This window comes from Aotus nancymaae, unplaced genomic scaffold (genome assembly GCF_030222135.1).
Source record: "Aotus nancymaae isolate 86718 unplaced genomic scaffold, 86718_ANA_hifiasm-v0.15.2.pri h1tg000057l, whole genome shotgun sequence".
Classification (NCBI taxonomy): Eukaryota; Metazoa; Chordata; class Mammalia; order Primates; family Aotidae; genus Aotus; species Aotus nancymaae.
In genome coordinates this window covers 42,314,971-42,334,150 of record NW_026988471.1, presented here as the reverse complement: position 1 = coordinate 42,334,150, position 19,180 = coordinate 42,314,971, and the positions used below count along the sequence as shown (strand labels likewise).

The following is a 19,180-nucleotide window of genomic DNA, read 5'->3' as shown; positions in this document are numbered from 1 at the left end:
CGAGCCACTGTACCCAGCTCCAGGCTGTGCTTTTAAATATTTACTATTTTTTTAAATTAAAGAAATCTTTAATTTGACAGTTACTGAGTCTATGCTTTATTCTAGGATTCGGAGAAACTGCAAGGCTTATTTCAGGCAGCATTGGAGCTCAGCACAAGCACCAAACCATACGACTGTGTGACAGCTTCCTACCTGCTGAACTTCTTAATCTGGCAGGATGCTCTACCGTCATCCTTGTCTGCCTACGTAACTCAGTTTGCTTGTGGTGATGGAGATAGGTCTGCTGCTGTGGTGGAAAGGAACACACTAATGGGTTTGTATTGATGTTTTGCTCTTATCAAAACCAATATCTTACTCTCTCAGTATTCATTTGGTTAGACTATCTGATGGTTAAACATATACTTTTGTTTTTTTATTTAAAAGTTTATCAGCATATAAAAGCACCATGGGTTCTTATTATGCAAATGAACAGTTTACTCAGCTATAATACTGTTTTCTAAACAGGATTTATGTTGAACAAGTACATATACAAATGTATATTAATAAGCTCTTCTTAAATGAGAATGACTTCTTTCTCCAACAAAAATTTGCTTTTTTTTCTGTATAAGTTATACTGTGACTAGAGAGAGACCATCTTCATTATTTCTATATGGGCAGAGTTCCTTTGTTTGTCAGGGTTTATGTTTTAATTAACTGTCACACCCCTGCTTCCCAGATAGTTCCAAAACCTAGGGTCTGAGATTGTTCAGATCTAGTGATTTTCAACAAATATTTCTTGGGGATTCATGTACTTAATTTTATGCTAGTCAGTCTTCGTTTTGGAGTTGTACTAGAAATAAGGACAGACAGGGATTTTTTTTTTTAATAGGAAAAGGGAGATCAGATATAGAAAGAGAGTTAAAAATGATTATTTCCCAGATGGTAGAAACAGCCATGAAAAAGAGAACTAGTAATGGGAGAAAAAGAGGAGGCTATGAGTAGTTCTGGTAGGAATGTGGCCAGAGATCTGGAGATAGATGACAGTACTGTGGAGGATGACACTTGCCTGCTTGAATTGCTTCACCGCTGGACTTAAAAGGAGACCCTATTGAGACAGTGGGAAGAGGACTGCAGTTGAGGTGAATAGGGAGTGCATGCCTCACATAAAGGCTTTCAATTCAAGACATTTTAGAACTTTATGAGATATTTCAAACATACAAAGAATATTTACATATAGAAGGCTTAAATATATGTATACATGTAATTTATATAAATATGTAAAAAATTCAAAAGTTTTGTTCATAAGCTTGGTGATCACAGCTTAAGTCATACAATAGCATCTATGTCTTTGAAACCTTTCTTTTATTGTAGCTGCATTTTTTGTTAATTTCTATCTTGTTTTTCTTCATGATATTGCCTCTGGCATATATACTATTAAAAAATATTCAGTTTACATGATACTGAATTTTATCTCAGTTGTACTTTATATATTATACCGATTTACCACAATTTATGAATCCGTTCTCCTGTTGATGGGCTTTTTTTCCCTAAATAAATAATGCCAGTGTAAACATTCTCATGTAGGTCTTCTACATATGGATTGAGCATCTGTAATCCAATATCTGAAATGCTCCAAAATCCAAAGCATTTTGAGTACCAACATGACATTCAAAGGAAATGTTCTTTGGAGCATTTTGGATTTTGGATTTTCACATTTGCAGTGTTCAAAGTATGATGCAGATATTTCAAATTCTGAAAAATCTAAAATCTGAAACTTTTTTTTTCTTTTTTAATTTGAAAGGCATCTGCTTTCCATTTAGCACATGCCAAAGCCTCGGGTTTGTTACCCTTGCCAGAGGATGTTTTGGAGAAAGGACTAAGAGTGAATGCTGTAATGGATACAGGCAGTTTAGGGAAAGACATTCAGTTCTGCCTTAACTAGAAATGAGCAACCCTGCTGGATAACCTTTAAAGATCTCTTTTTGATTAGAAAACTCTAGTGTAAAGTTCTTTTGAGTTGGGTATATTAATGGGAACTGTTGTGCTGTTTGCACATTTATAAATGTTTTAGAACTGATGTTACTTTGATTTTGTGTTTGCTTTTTCTAGTTATCAAATGCTTGATGGAAAATCTTGAGGAAGAAGTATCTCAGGCTGAAAATTCTCTGCTTCAGGCAGCAGCATCATTTCCAATGTATGGGCGAGTCCACTGTATAACAGGAGCTTTGCAGAAGTTACCTCTAAAGTAAGTATTTCCACAGCTGTCTCCTGTCTCAGAAATCCATTCATTTCTGAGCTTTAACTTCTTACTGGAATGTGTCCTGGGAAAGGAATGTAGTCTATTGCTTTGAATAAAATTGAAAATCAGATTTAAAAACTTACGTATCTGTATATGTTTTTATGTCTCACATATTTTGTATATTGCACAGTTTTGAAACACAAATTCAACTCCTTTTATCTAATAATTTCCATTTTTAAAATCTGATTTTTTGCTTTTAGTATAAATTTCCCTAACGTCCTTGTTGCAGCAGCCTGCAGTTGGTGAGCGAGTGGAAACCTGTGGTAGAGAGGCTCCTTTTGATGTCCTACAGGCTTTCTGCTGTGGTGTCTCCAGTCATTCAGAGCTCATCGCCTGAAGGTCTCATCCCAATGGACACTGATTCAGGTCAGCAAACGAAGAAGACAGTCTAGAGTGCTGTGGTTTGATTATTATGTCTTTCTTTTTTTTTTTCCTAATTACCTCTTTGTGGAGATATAAAAGCTAAATTGCAGAGAAAATAATAAAAATTATTATTTGTGGTATTTCTGCTTTTTAGCAATAGTTTTAACTATTAAAAGATAGCAAAAAAAACCTCAAACCAGGGGATGAGCAAGGTACCTCCTACCCCAGGGTAACTTGAGTTATATGATACTATATAAGTTGAGCATCCCCAAATCAGAAAGTTGGAAATACGAAATGCTTCAGAATTGGAAACTTTTTGAACACCAGTGGGCTGCGCAAAAGAAATGCTTATTCGAGCATCTAGATTTTGGATTTTCAGATTAGGGATGCTCAGCCATGCACATATTCCAATATCCAAAAACATCTGAAATTCAAAACATTTTTGGTCCCACGCATTTCAGGTAAGTGATATTTAACCTGTACTAAAATGGATTGTCCCTCTTTATATACAGAAAAATCATAAAATAAATTTACATTTGGTGTTGAAATAAAGTTTGTAAATGTAGAGTGCAAATGAGAGGCTTGTATTAGAAAAACTGAGTGTATCATAAACATGCAGTATACAATACACTGAATATCTTGGGCTGGTAATTAAGGTAATGTGGAGTTATGTGTTTTGGATTGAGAATATTAGGTTTTTGTTCCTTCCTAAAAATGAGTTAGAAGTTTGGTGATGGTTCATGATACCAAGACACACTTATGTAGCCTGATTATTTTATTTAATTAATATTTTTTTGGTAGAGATGGGATCTTCCTGTGTTGCACAGGCTGCTCTTGAACTCCTGACCTCAAGCAATCCTTCTGCCTTGGTCTCCCAAAGCACTGAGATTACAGGTGCGAGCCGCTGTGCTGGCCTTAAATACCAAATTTTGACGCTTTGGATTTTCTGCTTGAGCAGTGCATAAGAATAAGGAACATGCAGTCGTATAGCTAATATTTGGGTCAGCGAAGTACTCATATATTCTGGATGAGAAACCTTGAATATTTCTGTTAACCTACTGAGTAGATCCTGCAGAGGATACTAACATTACCTTTATTAGTGAAGAATTTTAAGATATCAGTTGGTCTCAAAAACTGTCTTTGGCCCACAGACTTTTCCTGCATTCTGCCTGCTTTATTACCTCTGGTTGTCTTCATTTTTGCTGCTTCTTCCCTTTGTTATCTGCCATGCATTCTAAATTTCTTGAGAAAAGTCTCCCCTAAAAGCTGTAAAATTGAATGGATAGGATTCTTACAGATTTATTCTCTGATCTTTTCTTGTTTTTTTGCATGGTTTCTTTTGGGGCCAGTGTTACTTTTTTATGGCTGTTAAAATTTATTTTTGGCAAAATTCCAGGAAGGAACATAAGATGTTGATTGAATCATCATGATAGTAATTTGAGTGTTTGTATTTCCCATAGTACCTAAATATAAGTAAAAATAAGAGGTGTCTGATAAATAGCAGTTCTTTGATTCGTTGATTGATTTCAGATGATTACTCATGGCTAGTTTTGAATATCTGAGCCTGGCTAACTCCTTATTACCTAGCCATCCATTCATTCCTTCAACTCATGTTCCTGAACCTCTGCTGTGAGCCAGTTTCTGCCACAGGCACTGGCCACTCAGTAACGAACAAAGTGTTGCATTCAGGGAGCTTATATTTCCTAATCCAGTGAGTGCTTAGGGAATAAAAATGAAGCTTAATGTAATTATGAAGACTATAAATCATAATTAGAAAGCAGTATATTACATAATGTGTTTCAAAGCTGTGGAGTCTTTATGATATTCCTGTCTTATGAAAGATTGTTTTTGTTGTTGATGGGTTTTTAAAAATGTCTTTTTACCTATCTTTAACTTTGATAACTTGTATTATAGATAGGGAAATAACCTCTTTTCTATTTTTTATTATTTATTTTTTAAATCAAATATTGATTTTTTTTTCTATTTTTCTGTTGCCTGCTTCATTTTTTCTTCATAAATAGCCTCTTAAAACTAAACTTATTGAAGTTTATTTCACTTCTTTGACATTATTGAGCACCATATTTGAGATATTTGGACAACACTAAGAAAAGCAGGTAGATGACATAGCAGCCTTCGTCCTGTGGACAGTTTCATTTGGATTTTTTTTTTGGTTATATTTCAGTCTAAATTGCCATGTTTTAAAAATACACTCAAGCATCATGAAAACTATAAATAATTTTCATGTTATCCACCTTGTGAGTCCCTTCTAATAGAGCTGATTATCAAGTATTGAAAATTGTAGATTTTTTTGAGGGCAAGTATCCCTAAGGGAAATTTGGCATCTGATGTGTTACTGGGGTTTCGTGAACTCTCGTTTCTTTCCCTCAGAGTCAGCAAACCGCTTACAGATGATTCTGAATGAGATTCAGCCACGAGATACTAATGATTATTTTAACCAAGCCAAAATATTGAAAGAATGTAATAACTTTGATATGGAGGACTTGAATGCCAGTGTGCTGAATATTGATACTTCTACAGAAATCAAAGGTAACTTGTATAAAATTGATACTGTAATTCATGTTTAAGTAACAAGTAAAATGTACAGAATGCCCTTTTTATGTAGTAAATTAAAGGTTGCAAATCTATGCAGAACATTTCTAGAAAATAAAGCTTTTTAAAAATTTGGTTTTGGGAAAGACTTGGGTTTAGGAATGCATTTATAAGACTTTTACCAAAATATTAGGTGCCGCTGTGCAGCATACAAGCTGTTAGAACAAAAAGCCTTTGAATGATAAAACCTGCCCTGACAGCCCAGGTGATGTAAGAGCAGTGCTGTACGATGAACCTGGGTTTGGGCAGCAATGAACTTCTCCTAGCACTGTGGTTCTAAAATTATTGTCTGCTGTGGGAGTTCTTAAAGCCAAGCAGCCTTTTAAAGGAAACAAACCTTATTAGTAAAATGTGAGCTGCTTTGTTGTATCAAGCCTCAAGAATTCGAGTTCTTATATCTTGTTTGTTCGTTAGTTATTGAATTTTCTACAGTGCTGCAAAAAGTCGTTTGAAGCACTAATTTCTTAGTGATGTATTACATGTTCTACATTCTCCACTAGGTGGGGATATTGTTATACAAAAAATTCTCCACACTTAAATTTTTAAATTACACAAAATAACATAAATATAATGCCTGTTGTAATAGTTTCAAGCAACAGAGGTAAATATGAATTAAAAACAATTAAATTCCTCTTAATTTCCTCTCCAATTCCACATCTTCCTTCTTTAGTGCAATATATTCTTTCATAGTTACTCAATATATTTATGTGTATGTATACTTATCCATTTAATGCATTGGGCTTTTTAAATAAAAACACAAATGAGATTACACTGTAAGTATCATTTTGTCAGCCTGCTCTTTTGTTTAATATAATAGTCCATCTTGGATTTAAAAAAAATATCAGTTCCAAAATATTCCTAAAACTAGAGCAAGAGAGTAAGTAAGGCTAATTATAGCTTATTGGCCATGGGAATTAAATATATTTTGAAAGATAATTTGTATTTTCCTTTGATTTTAAAAGTTCTATTCTACTCCTTTACAATTGCAACAGACATCCTCCCAAAATAAATAAGGTGTGTATTATAGTCATCCGTATCATACTTTATGACAGAGAGGCAGAGTTTGTTTTACTGATTTCCAAAGATTAAACTTAAGTTTTGGAACAATACTGTGTTTTATTTTAAAATTTAATTTGAAAATAATAAATTAAAAAAAATACTGGGCCTGGCATGGTGGCTTATGTCTATAATCCCAGCACTGTGGGAGGCCCGGGTGGGAGGATCGCTTTAGTCCAGGAGTTTGAGACCAGCTGGGGTGACATGATGAAACCCTGTCTCTACAAAAAAATACAAAAATTAACTTGGTGTGCTGGTACACACTTGTAGTCCCAGCTACTAGGGAGGCTGAGGTGGAAGGATTGCACGAGCCTGGGAGGTCAAGGCTGCAGAGAGCCGTGAGCGTGCTACTGTACCCCAGCCTGGGTGACAGAGTAAGACCCTGTCTCCAAAAAAAGAAAAAAAAAAAAACTTAGCGTGATTTCTTCTCATAACACATGCCTGACAAATGTTAGCTTTCTTTCTCCTGAATAAATACAACATTTGACAAATTGGTTTGTTCAAGCAGATTATTCTTGGGGAAATTATGAATAAGCTTGTTTTTAGAAATCTGGGATATGAGTAATCAAGGTTGCAATAGTTGTGTTTTTATGTTTAAGGTAAAGAAGAGAAAACATGTGATGTAACTGCTCAGATGGTGCTGGTATGTTGTTGGAGAAGTATGAAGGAAGTTGCTTTACTTTTAGGCATGTTGTGCCAGCTTCTGCCCATGCGGTCTGTGCCAGAATCTTCTGATGGATTATTGACGGTAGAGCAGGTAAGGCAGATGTTTATTCCACCATGTATAATTTCTGGTCAACCCATAAATCACAAACTTTCTTTTATAATCCAACTTTAAAAAAAGGTTTAAAATTTTTCTTGAATAAAATCATACAAATGTCAACTGAAGAAAGTTCATGGTAATTTAGAATGTTAGACTTTATAATACATTTCAAAACTGTGGCATTTTTGAAAATATTTTTCTAAGGTGTATAAATAACTGTAGATTTTACCTCACTTTTAACTGTAGTATTATCACTTTAATTTTTATTTCTCCATTTCACATACACAAACGTAAACTTTAGCTAAAATGGTCTATTTATTAAAACTCCACAAATCTCTTAAATTTTGTAAAGAAAAAAAGTAACATGTTGGTTGATTATGGATCTCGTGTTTCCCACTGGGTTGATAATAAAGTTGTATTCTCTTGATTTTTTTGGCTAACTTTTGTTTTAAGACCACAGAGTTAGTTCACCATCTGGGACTGTTCAAGTGACTTGAGTGCAGTGTTTACAAGAAATTAGCTTACCACAAGCATTTCATTTGGAAATATTTTAGATTTATTAGATTTCTGTTTTTAATTGATTCCCTCTTCCTTTCCATATGGTTTTGACAAATCCATTTCCCACCATTTTTCAGCAAAGATATATAACATGTACTTTCATTTTTAACTTTTTAAAAATAAAGACAACTTTTTCCCTAGGGTATTACAATTCAAGAACAAAACAAATATTGTAGTATGCTAATGTTGATTATTTCTGGAGTAATGACATGACTAGTTCCATGGAAATAATGTTGATACTTTTTTTTCTCACACTCTGTGGCTTATGTTGCATGCATCTGGTTAACAGCTGGACTTGTGATGTTGCAAGGCCCTAAGATGAAGAAAGGCAAAGGCACACAGTACACTTCAGGCATCATTATGTTCCTTATTCTCTTCCAAATCAAATAGGCGTTAGTGTCCTAGAGTTACTTGCAGTCATTGCTGGTGACTGGCTATAGTGCCAATGCCAACATCTTTGCTGAGGAATCCAGCTATGATTAATGATTACTTCACCGATGCGCACCATCTTGCTAAGAAGTAAACATGTGCTGGAGGCCTTTGATTTCCCAACTTCTCTTTCCAAGGACAAGTTAAAACATTTAGTTTTTTGGGTTTGTTGGGTAGTGTTTAAAAAACAAATTAAGGGTAATGTATTTTGCTTTTACTTTAACTGAGAAAGACCTGAAAGTTTCGTATGAACATTATTTTGCCTTGACACCTTTTGCATAGCACCCAAATCTTAAGTATTTAATTTATGTGCGGTAACCATGTTAAAATTGGGAATTGATGTAAAATAAAAGAGATGTTTGTAATCAAAACAAAATAATAATTATCACAAAAAGGCTCTTATAAACCAAAGAATTTTTCCAATGACTGCTTGAATAAAAAATAAGACCCTGTCTTTCTGTAAAAGATTAGTTTTCATTCTAATGAGGTCCAGTCATTTTTCCATGTTGCCATTCACATGATAACCTCACATACGTAGGTGTGAGAAGAAACTAATGACTGAATGAGCGATGAAATATATAAGCGATGAAATGTACATGTGATAGCAGTGTTCTAACATTGAAACCCCACCGTTTGTGGAAAACTTGATTATTCATCTTGCTGACTTTAGCTAAAGAAATACCTCAGTTTAGGAGTCAATAAAAATCCAAAGTCATCAAATTAGTGTTATTTACATTACTGGAGGATTCCTGCTTTCAAACATAACATTTTGTCCCATGAAATTCCTTTAAATTAATAATTAAATATACTTGCATGTGCTTAAAACCTTCAAGAGTTAAAAATGTAAATGACAGAGAAGAATGTCATTTGCATTGGACTGGCTGGGCCACACCTGAGGTACACCCTTCCAAGGGCATAGTTGCCCTGGCAAAGCTAGATCTACTGTGCCTAGTGGCAAAACTGTGAATTTAAAAGTCAAACCTTAGGTGAATGTGACTGCCACAGACCAGGATACATGGAGGCAGTGAAGTGACTTGCAGGCAGAATGCAACCCTAGTTCTAGGGGAGAATGTGGAACTTGGATTTCTTATTCTTCGAAGTAATAACTGTGATCTACTTTTCTCTCATTGAATGAAGGAAGCCATTCCATACAGTCTAAAATATAACTCTATTCTGTTCTGTTTTGAAATTTGAAGACTTGAATGTAGATGACAGTCCCTTTAAGACCATCCTGATTTTACAGCCCCTTATTGAAGGGGTGGCCACTTAAATCCCCCATATAGGAGTATATAATAGGTAGGGAGATTACAATTTGAGGTTTTTTGTTGCTGTGTGGGGAGAAGAAATGGTGCTTGTTTATAATTCCGAGTTTTTAGTGACATAGTCACAAACCATTAGAACTGGAAGGATCATAGAGATGATACTATCCAGCTCTCTTGGATAAGAGGAAGCTGAACCCTGGACGTCACCTGGTTTGCCCAAGATTGCAAAGCTGGTTTGTGGCAGCTCTGGGACAGGAACCCAATTCTTTTCCTTGCCAGGCTGTGTTCTGACATGGCACAGTGCTGCCTTTGTTCTGAGCTGCTCATTTAATTTTTCTATAAATTTAAATTTCCCTATTTCCTATACGCAGGTAAACTTTCACGAGCAACAGGACAGTAAGATGACTTGCTACTGAACTTTTTCTCAAATGATTGATTTCTCTAGAGCACTTGTGAAGCAATGTGCTCTCACCAGTTTCTCCAGGAGGAAAATGTGTTCATTCAGAGGCATGTCTGATTTCCACTGTAATCACATAATGAAAGGTTCCTTCATAGCGTCGCTGTGCAAGAGGCAGAGATAAAATTAACTTTGAGGGATGTAAGTGGAGACCCTTCAAGAGTAAGCAGCACAGACAACCTTATCTCACAACTTCCTGACTAGTTGATGTGTGTGGAGTTTTCAAGCTTGATGTTTTGCTGATGTGGAGCTTTTGCTTGTTACATTTTGTTGGTTCTCTTTACATGGGGTATCTGATACCCAGTGCCTACTGATTTTTTTTTAAATAGCTTCCTCTACCTGGAGTGCTATATGAACTTAAGTTTATATGTATTTCTGTTGTATTCCTAAAAAGAAACTACTGGGTAGATTTTTTTTTTTCATTCATGCTTTCTCCCCTCCCCAAGTACTTTGCCACAGAAATCACATGGGTAAGATTGCCAACTACTAGAAATTGCTATTTTAAAAAATTCTTTTATAGTTTTTTTTTCAAGGCAGAGTTTTACTTTGGCGCCCAGGCTAGAGTGCAGTGGTTCAATTTCGACTCACTGCAGCCTTAACCTCCTGGGCTTAAGCCTCCCAAGTAGCTGGGTCTACAGGCATGTGCTACAGCGCCTGGCTAATTTTTATATTTTTTGTAGAGATAGGATCTCACCATGTTGCCAGGCTGGTTTTGAACTCCTAGACTAAAGTGATCCACCTCAGCCTCCCAAAGGGCTAAGATTACAGGTGTGAGCTACCATGCCTGACCTGAAAATTCTACGCTAGGTTGTGTTGTAACTTTTATGATACCCAGAGCTAACTGTATTGATATATTCCCTCAGTAGTGTCTTTTGTTGTTATTTTAGATTTTCTGTAATGGACTACAAATGGGGTGTATGTTTATTCACAAATCTTAAAGAAATTGCCTTTTATATTTTATTTTGCCAGAGTTTAATTTTTTGAAATTAGAAGTAATTTTATTGCATTGCACTCAGTGCAAGTTCCAATTTTTAAGCTTTGAAATGAAGTTGTGCATGTAACCACATCCTATTTATTGACTGCCTTACTACAAGGATATCCTGGGAAAATAAAGAAGTACATAATATGTGCTTCTGTGACCTTAAAGGGCTTAGAAACGCAATAGGGGATACCAGATAGAAATTCATTTTAAAAAGTCAGAGTACAGGGCAACAGTTAACATGCTCATAGTTAAGAATTTGCTGGAAAGCAAAGACTAAACATTCTCGTAAGATGATATCTGAGTGGTAGAAAATTATTACCTTTGTTGTTATGTAGAGAACAGTGTTTGAGCATTGAAGAAATCCCAAAAATTATTAAGAAATCACTGTAGGAGAGAGAAGGTACAGTTTAAAACATTAACTGTTTTGCCGGAATGTAAACTTTTGTAAAACATCCCATTTAACCAAAGTGAAATTAGAAGTTACTGTGTCTTAAAGTCAGAATTTAAATTAAGGCTTAGGTATTAAGTCTCACTATTTTATAGTATAAGATAAAAATAAAATGGACATTTATTGTTTGATACTCTTTACCAGGTACTCTGATAAACACTTAAATGCATAATCTTATTTATTTCTCACAATAATCCTGTGAAGTAGGTTCTAGTGTTAGCTCCATTTCACAAATAAGAGAACTGTGTTTAATTACTTTGCATTAGTAGTAGATTTCAAAATTTACCTTCTCTAGATAAAGAGTATATTTAAAATATATTTATATTTGTCTTTTGTGTGTTTTATGCTTTAGGTGAATGTTTAGATCCCTTAATTAGACTGTTGGTGAATTTTAGGTGCCTGGAAACATGGCATGTAACTTCTTCCCCTGTGGAAATTTATACCATGTAAATCCATAAAATAATGTTAATTTCCCAGAGATACTTTTTATAAAAAGGAGCAGGGTATCCTAATTTAAAAAAGAGAAGTGATTAGAATTTAAATTTGTGTTTTTTTAATTTTAAGAACAGAAACCAGTGTCTTGTTCTTGCATTTTGATCTTAATTTGCTTTCTAAAAATCCTGAGATGTATGTTAATTAAAAATTATTTTGTTGGGGGTAACATGCTACCAGACTTCAAAATATACTACAAACCTGTAGCAACAAAAAAGTGTGGTACTGGCATAAAAACAGACACCTAGACCAGCGGAACAGAATAGAGAACCCAGATATTAATGTATCTACAGCCAACTGATTTTCGATAAAGGCTCCAAGAACATTCATTGGGGAAAGGACTGTCTCTTCAATAAATGGTGCTGGGAAAACTGAGTATGCTTTCTTCATATGCAGAAGGATAAAACTAAACCACCACCTCTCATTCTATACAAAAATCAACTCAAAAAGGATAGGCCAGGTGCAGTGGCTCTCAGCTGTAATCCCAGCACTTTGGGAGTCTGAGGCAGGTGGATCATGAGGTCATGAGATAGAGACCATCCTGGCCAAATCGGTGAAACCCTGTCTCTACTAAAAATACAAAGATTAGTTGGGCGTAGTGATGCACACTTATAGTTCCAACTACTCGGGAGGCTGAGGCAGGAGAATCACTTGAGCCCGGGGTGTGGAGGTTGCAGTGAGCCGAGATCACACCACTGCACTGCAGCCTAGTGACAGAGCGAGACTCTGTCTCAAAAAAAAAAAAAAAAAAAACTCTAAATAGATAAAAGACCTAAATGTAAGACTGAAAATAATAAATGGTAAAGACTACTATAAAACTACTTGAATAGTGGCATTTATTCAGGACATTAATGTGGGAAAACATAGGTGTTTTTTCTTTCTTTCTTTTTTTTTTTCTGAGATGGATTCTTGCTCTGTCACCCAGACTGTGCATTGGCACAGTCTCAGGTTCAAACGAACCTCTGCCTCCCAGGTTCAAATGATTCTCTTGCCTCAGCCTCTCTAGAAGCTGGGATTACAGGCATGCACCACCTTGTCTGGCTAATTTTTATATTTTTTTTAGTAGAGATGGGGTTTCACCATGTTGGCCAGGCTGGTCTCAAACTCCTGACCTCAGGTGATTTGCCTGCCTTGGACTCCCAAAGTGTTGGGATTACAGGCATGAGCCACCGCCTGGCCTGGGAAAAGATATTTATGAATAAGACCTCAAAAGCATAGACAACAAAAAAATAAAGAAGTGGGATTATGTCAAACTAAAAACCTTCTGCACAGCAAAGGAAACAATTAACAGAGCCAAAAGACAACCTCCAGAATGGGAGAAAAAATTGGTAAACTATTCATCTGACAGGATTAGTGTCCAGAGTGTCCAGAATGTCCAGAGACCTCAAATATCTCAGCAAAAAAAATGGACAAACGATCTGAACAGACATTTCTCAAAAACATGGAAATCAACAAATACATGAAAAAATTTTCAACATCACAAATCAGGGAAATGCAAATCAAAACCACATTGAGATATCATCTTATTCCAGTTAGGATGGCTGTTATCAAAAAGACAAAAAATAACAAATGATGGCAAGAATGTGGAGAAAAGGGAACTCTTACTATTGGTGCGAATGTAAACTAGTATAGCTACTTTGGAGAACAGTATGGAGATTCCTTAAAAAACTGCACGTAGAAATACCATGTGATCAAGCAATCCCGCTACTGGGCATTTATCCAAAGAAAAGGAAATCAGTATATTGAAGAGATAGAGTGCTGCAACCCTATGATTGAGTAGTGTTGCAATCCCATGTTTATTGCAGCAATGTTCAAAATAGACAAGATATGTAATCAACCTGGGTGTCCAACAACAGATGAATGGATAAAGGAATGTGGTATATATACAGAATGGAATACTATTCAGGCATAATAAAGAATGAAATACTGTCATTTGCAGCTACATGGATGGAACTGAAGGACCTTATGTTAAGTGAAATAAGCCAGGAACAGAAAATAAACCACTGCATATTCTCATACATGTGGAACTTAAAAAAGTTGATCTCAAAGAAGTAAAATGTAGAACAGAGGATACTAGAGGCTAGGAAGAGTAGTTGAGAGGGGGAAGATAGGTAGAGTTGTGAAAGGATACAAAATTACAGCTAGATAGGAAGAATAAGCTCTATTTTGATAGGATGACTATAGTTAGCAATATTAAATATATTAATAGTTCCTAATAGCTAGAAGCAGGATGTTGAATGTTCCCAACACAAAGAAATGATAAATGTTGGAAATAATGGATAAGCTAATTACTCTGATCTGATAACTATTTATTATATGTATTGAAACATACTGCGTACTCCATAAATACGGATAATCATTTGTCTATGAAAAAGAATGTTTAAAAATGCTTTAAAAAATCTCTCTCCATAAAATTGTTTACATGTCTTTGTTAAATTATTTCAAGGTACAGTTTAATTTTTGATGTTATTGTAAATGCATCTTTACAAAAATTACATTTTTGAACTTTATCTTGCTGGGCTATAAAAATACAACTGCTTTTTAAATATTTGTCTTATATCCATCTATATTACTAAACTCTTTTAATAATTCGTGGATTATTTGTAGATTATATGTCGATAATGTCATCTGTAAACAGTAAGAGTTTTTTAAAAAAATTTTTATTTTACTTTAAGTTTTGGGATACATGTGCTGAATGTGCAGGTTTGTTACATAGGTACACATGTACCATGGTGGTTTGCTGCACCTATCAAACCATCATCTAGGATTTAAGCCCCACATGCATTAGATATTTGTCCTAATGCTCTCCCTCCCCTTGCTTTCCACCCCTCAACAGGCCCTGGTGTGTGATGTTCCACTCCCTGTGTCCATGTGTTCTCATTGTTCAACTCCCACTTATGAGTGAGAACATGTGGTGTTTGATTTTCTGTTCCTCTGTTAGTTTGCTGAGGATGATAGTTTCCAGCTTACCCATGTCCCTGCAAAGGACATGAACTCATTCATTTTTATGGCTGCATTACATGGTGTACATGTACCACATTTTCTTTATCCAGTCTATTGTGGATGGGCATTTGGGTTGGTTCCAAGTCTTTGCTGTTGTAAATAGTGCTGTAATAAACATACGTTTGCGTGTGTCTTTATAGTAGAATGATTTATAATCCTTTGGTTAATTACCCAGTAATGGGATTGCTGGGTTAAATGATATTTCTGGTTCTAGATCCTTGAGGAATCGCCACACTGTTTTCCACAATGGTTGTACTAATTTATACTCCCACCAACAGTGTAAAAGCGTTTCTGTTTCTCTGCATCCTTGCCAGCATCTGTTGTTTCCAGACTTTTTAATACTCATCATTCTTACTGGCGTAAGATGGTATCTCATTGTGATTTTGATTTGCATTTCTTTAATGACCAGTGATAATGAGCTTTTTTTCATATGTTTGTTGGCAGCATAAATGTCTTCTTTTGAGAAGTATCTGTTCATATCCTTCACCCACTTTTTGATGGGGTCTTTTTCCTTGTAAATTTGTTTGATTTCCTTGTAGATTCTGGATATTAGACCTTTGTCAGATGGATAGATTGCAAACATTTTTTCTCATTTTGTAGGTTGCCTGTTCACTCTGATTATAGTTTTTTTTGGTGAGCAGAAACTCTTTAATTAGATCCCATTTGTCAATTTTATCTTTTGTTGCCATTGCTTTTGGTGTTTTAGTCATGAAGTCTTTACCCATGTCTATGTCCTGAATTGTATTGCCTAGATTTTCTTCTAGGGTTTTTACGGTTTTATTTCTTCCTCTTGCCTGATTGCTCTGGCCAGAACTTTAATACTATGTTGAATAGGAGTGATGATAGAGGGCATCCTTGTCTTGTGCCAGTTTTCAAAGGGAATGCTTCCAGCTTTTGCCCATTTAGTATGATATTGGCTGTGGGTTTGTCATAAATAGCTCATTATTTTGAGATATGTTCCATCAATACCTAGTTTATTGAGAGTTTTTAGCATGAAGCGGTGTTGAATTTTATCAAAGGCCTTTTCTACATCTATTGAGATAATCATGTGGCTTTTGTTACTGGTTCTGTTATGTGATGGATTATGTGTATTGACTTGCATATGCTTTTATTTTTTATTTTGGAGATGGAGTCTTGCTCTGTTGCCCAGGCTGGAATTCAGTGATGCTATGTCAAGTCACTGCAACCTCCGCCTCCCGGGCTCAAGCATTTCTCTTGCCTCAGCCTCCTGAGTAGCTGGGACTACAGGGGCACACCGCCACTATCAGCTAATTTTTTGTATTTTAGTAGAGATGGGTGTTTCACCATGTTGCCCAGGTTGGTCTCTAACTCCTGAGCTCAGGCAATCCACCATCCCCAGCCTCCTAAAGTGCTAGGATTACAGGAGTGAGCTACCGCACCTGGCCTCTTTCATATTTTTTACACTTCTCATTTCTTCTTGTTTTAGTGTGCTGGATAGTGGCTCCAGAATAGAATTCAGTAGAAGTTGTGACAGTAGGAATCCTTATCTTATTCCTGATTTTAAAGAGGATTTAAAAACAACAACAACAACAACAACAAACTACACTGTTGTCTATGATGTTTGCCTGTTGGATATTTATAGGTATTCTTTATGATGTTAAGGAAGTTTTTTTCTCTTCCAAGTTTGCTAAGAGGTTTTTAAAAAAAATTGTGAGTAGATGTTGAATTTCATTGGGAAAAAAAAGGACTAGAAAGAAATGCAGTAAAAATTAATAGTTAAGAAAATAAAAAAATAATAAAAAAATAAAAAATTAATAGTTAATTCTAAAATATTAATTTGTACAGACATTGCCCAAAAAGAAAACTTTCTGTGAACTTTAAATAGAAACTCAATGGTATGGAATAGGCAATTGGGTTGAAATTTTCAGAGGACTTTTTCATTTTAAAAATCAAAATTTCAAATTCTATTTTTCTGATTTTATTGTTACTAATTTTGTAAGTGGTTTGAGTTAAATCCGTTTCCCATAGTCTGATTATCCATTGGGAGGCTGTCAACTTGGCCTTTCTTCTCTGTTCAGCTGCTCATAGACCACACTGCTAAGCCCACTACTCATTTGTAATTGGATTCATCTCTACCATGTAGCCTTGTCCTTACTGTTTTCTAGCATGAAACTTCTAGGTCATTCAGCCATGTTTACTTACACTTGTCTGTGTATGCTCATTCTTTGATATAAAAAGACCTAGCAAAGTATCTGTCAGGTAGCTAGCACATACTTATTTAATGTTTGTATAGTCATTCTGGTCTCCCAGCCTCTTCTCATGTTAATTACCCTCTTTCATTTTGGTCCACCAAGTACTGTAATAACCTGTTCAAGGTCTGGATGTGAAGCCTTTTCTCGTTATTCCAGTGCAGAAGGATCTTCCATTTTTTTGGAACTTATGCTTCTAATGGGTACCAGACAGCATATTGGTTTTCTTTGCCGAAGTGAACTAAAAGCCTCTACTGAGGACAGGCATCTTGTTTTCGTCTTTTCTGTCTACCACAGCATTAAGCTGCTAAGCATTTTACATGGTGCTAAAGAAATACTGTTGTCTAAGAGGAATTTTATATTGTCTTTGAAAGGAAAAAAAATAAGCCTAGGTATTACCTATGTGGGTTTATTGGGAAGTTATTAAGTGTAAAATGAGATGAAAAACTGTCTGCATGTCAGTTTTGTCCTTAGACTGTCATTCTGTTTTCTGTGTCGGGAATACCTATGGTTGAGGTTCATCCTTGAGAAAACCACCTACTGATCATACTTCTGAGGTCTTTGATTTTTATTATATGCTTTTTGTTTTAGACCCCTTCGAAGGGAGTTTGAATAAAGGAAGCAATGAAAAGCTGAGCTTTTCCTAAGGAGTAAATTGTGAACTGTTGTAAATCCAGAGAAACACTTTGTCAGTAATGACAAAATTTATGTTTTCCTGAAGGATGTTTTAATATCTGCAACATTTTGGGGAAAAAATTTAGGAAGTTAGAGAAACCTCATCTCATTGACTTTCTGTTTTAATTTTCTGTGACTTTAAGTACTTTCTTAGAAATCTTTTGTTTCTGTAATAATTGAAATGATGGCCGTTACAAATAAGCTAATTGCTGTTCTAGTTCTTATTTTGTATTAGTATTATTTTTTTTAAGCTGGCTATCATGAGCTATTTATTTTATAGGATTATTGGGCTTCAGCCCTATTTTATGGGTTTAATTCGGATTTAAGCTTTGATAATTCTATTCAAACTATGCCCTGAACTTACCATATTGAAGATAAAATAAGGCTTACCTGACTGTGGATCTTGACAACTAGTAGTATATGGTCTTTAAAAGATATTAAGATGAAGAGTGTCATCAGATCGTTATAGGAAAACTAGCTGAAGAACATGACCTGTCACTCTTTGGGACGCTAAAGAGTTAGAAATTTAAAAAAATTCATGATATACTGCTTTTTTGGTTCTTTGTTAGTCTTTTATCTGATTCTTGTTTCTCCACGTGTTATCACTTAGTATGTCTTTATAATCAGATGTACTTTGAGTGTGGATTACATCTTTATTTTTGCTCTATTTAGAATCCTAGTCACAGCTCATATTGAACTGAATTGGATTATAGGTTATGGGCCTGTTCTGAGCTTTTCAGTTTATTACTCATTTTAATACAACCTATGTGCTAAATGCTGGTATTATCCCTAGTTTATGGATGAGGAAACTTAGATACTTGCCCATAATTACATGGTTAACTATTCTACTGTTTATCTTCTCTACTGTGTACAGAATACTAATCGAGTCCCTATGCTGAGGTACAAGGTGTTTCTAGGTAAGCATATCTGAGATATCTTGAGACAGCTTGTCTTTTACCATCCTGTGATCTGTTGAGGAGATGTGGATCAAGAAATAGCTGATTACAGCTTTGATCCTGAGTTTTATATAAAATCTTGATTTTTAGAAGACAGTAGTCACCAAATCTGATGGGCTTTTATAGCCCAATCAGCTTAAAGTTAATTCTATTCAAAACCTTAGTCAACAATGAATTGTCAGTTATGTTTTCTTCAAAACAAATAATCTGGCCAGCCACACTGGTACATGCCTATAGTTATAGCTACTCGAGAGACTGATGCAGAAGGACTCATTGAGCCCAGGAGTTGGAGACTGAAATGCGCAATGATTACACCTGTGAATAGCCACTGGACTTAATGGCTAGGCAACATAGTAAGACCCTGTCTCTACAAAAAATTTAAAAATTAGGTGGGTGTGGTGACACACTTAGAGTCCTGGCTACTCAGGAAGCTGAGGTGAGGGGATTGCTTGAGCCTAGGAGTTTGAGGTTACAGTGAGCTATGATTGCACCACTGCACTCCAGCCTGAGTGATAAAGCAAGACCAGATCCTGTCAAACAAAAACCAAAAAGCAAACAAACAAAAAACAAGAACAACCAAAAGGTCATATTTCTTATTTGTCTAATCATCTGTGGAGAAAGACAGCATGTAGGAAAGC

General features: G+C 35.4%; 1 protein-coding gene across 6 annotated transcripts in view; it reads left to right on the top strand.

Moving 5' to 3' along the window:
* THADA (THADA armadillo repeat containing) overlaps positions 1-19,180 on the top strand; it is a 357,394-nt gene that overhangs the window by 36,918 nt on the left and 301,296 nt on the right. For 5 of the 6 annotated variants that reach the window (XM_064364033.1, XM_064364034.1, XM_064364037.1 and 2 more), the window contains exons 18-22: positions 106-313; positions 2,089-2,224; positions 2,508-2,644; positions 5,030-5,188; positions 6,907-7,064. In XM_064364033.1, coding sequence (XP_064220103.1) covers positions 106-313; positions 2,089-2,224; positions 2,508-2,644; positions 5,030-5,188; positions 6,907-7,064 — 798 coding nt within the window. The remainder of the gene's footprint in view (positions 1-105; positions 314-2,088; positions 2,225-2,507; positions 2,645-5,029; positions 5,189-6,906; positions 7,065-19,180) is intronic. The other variant, XM_064364035.1, reaches the window with a different exon arrangement.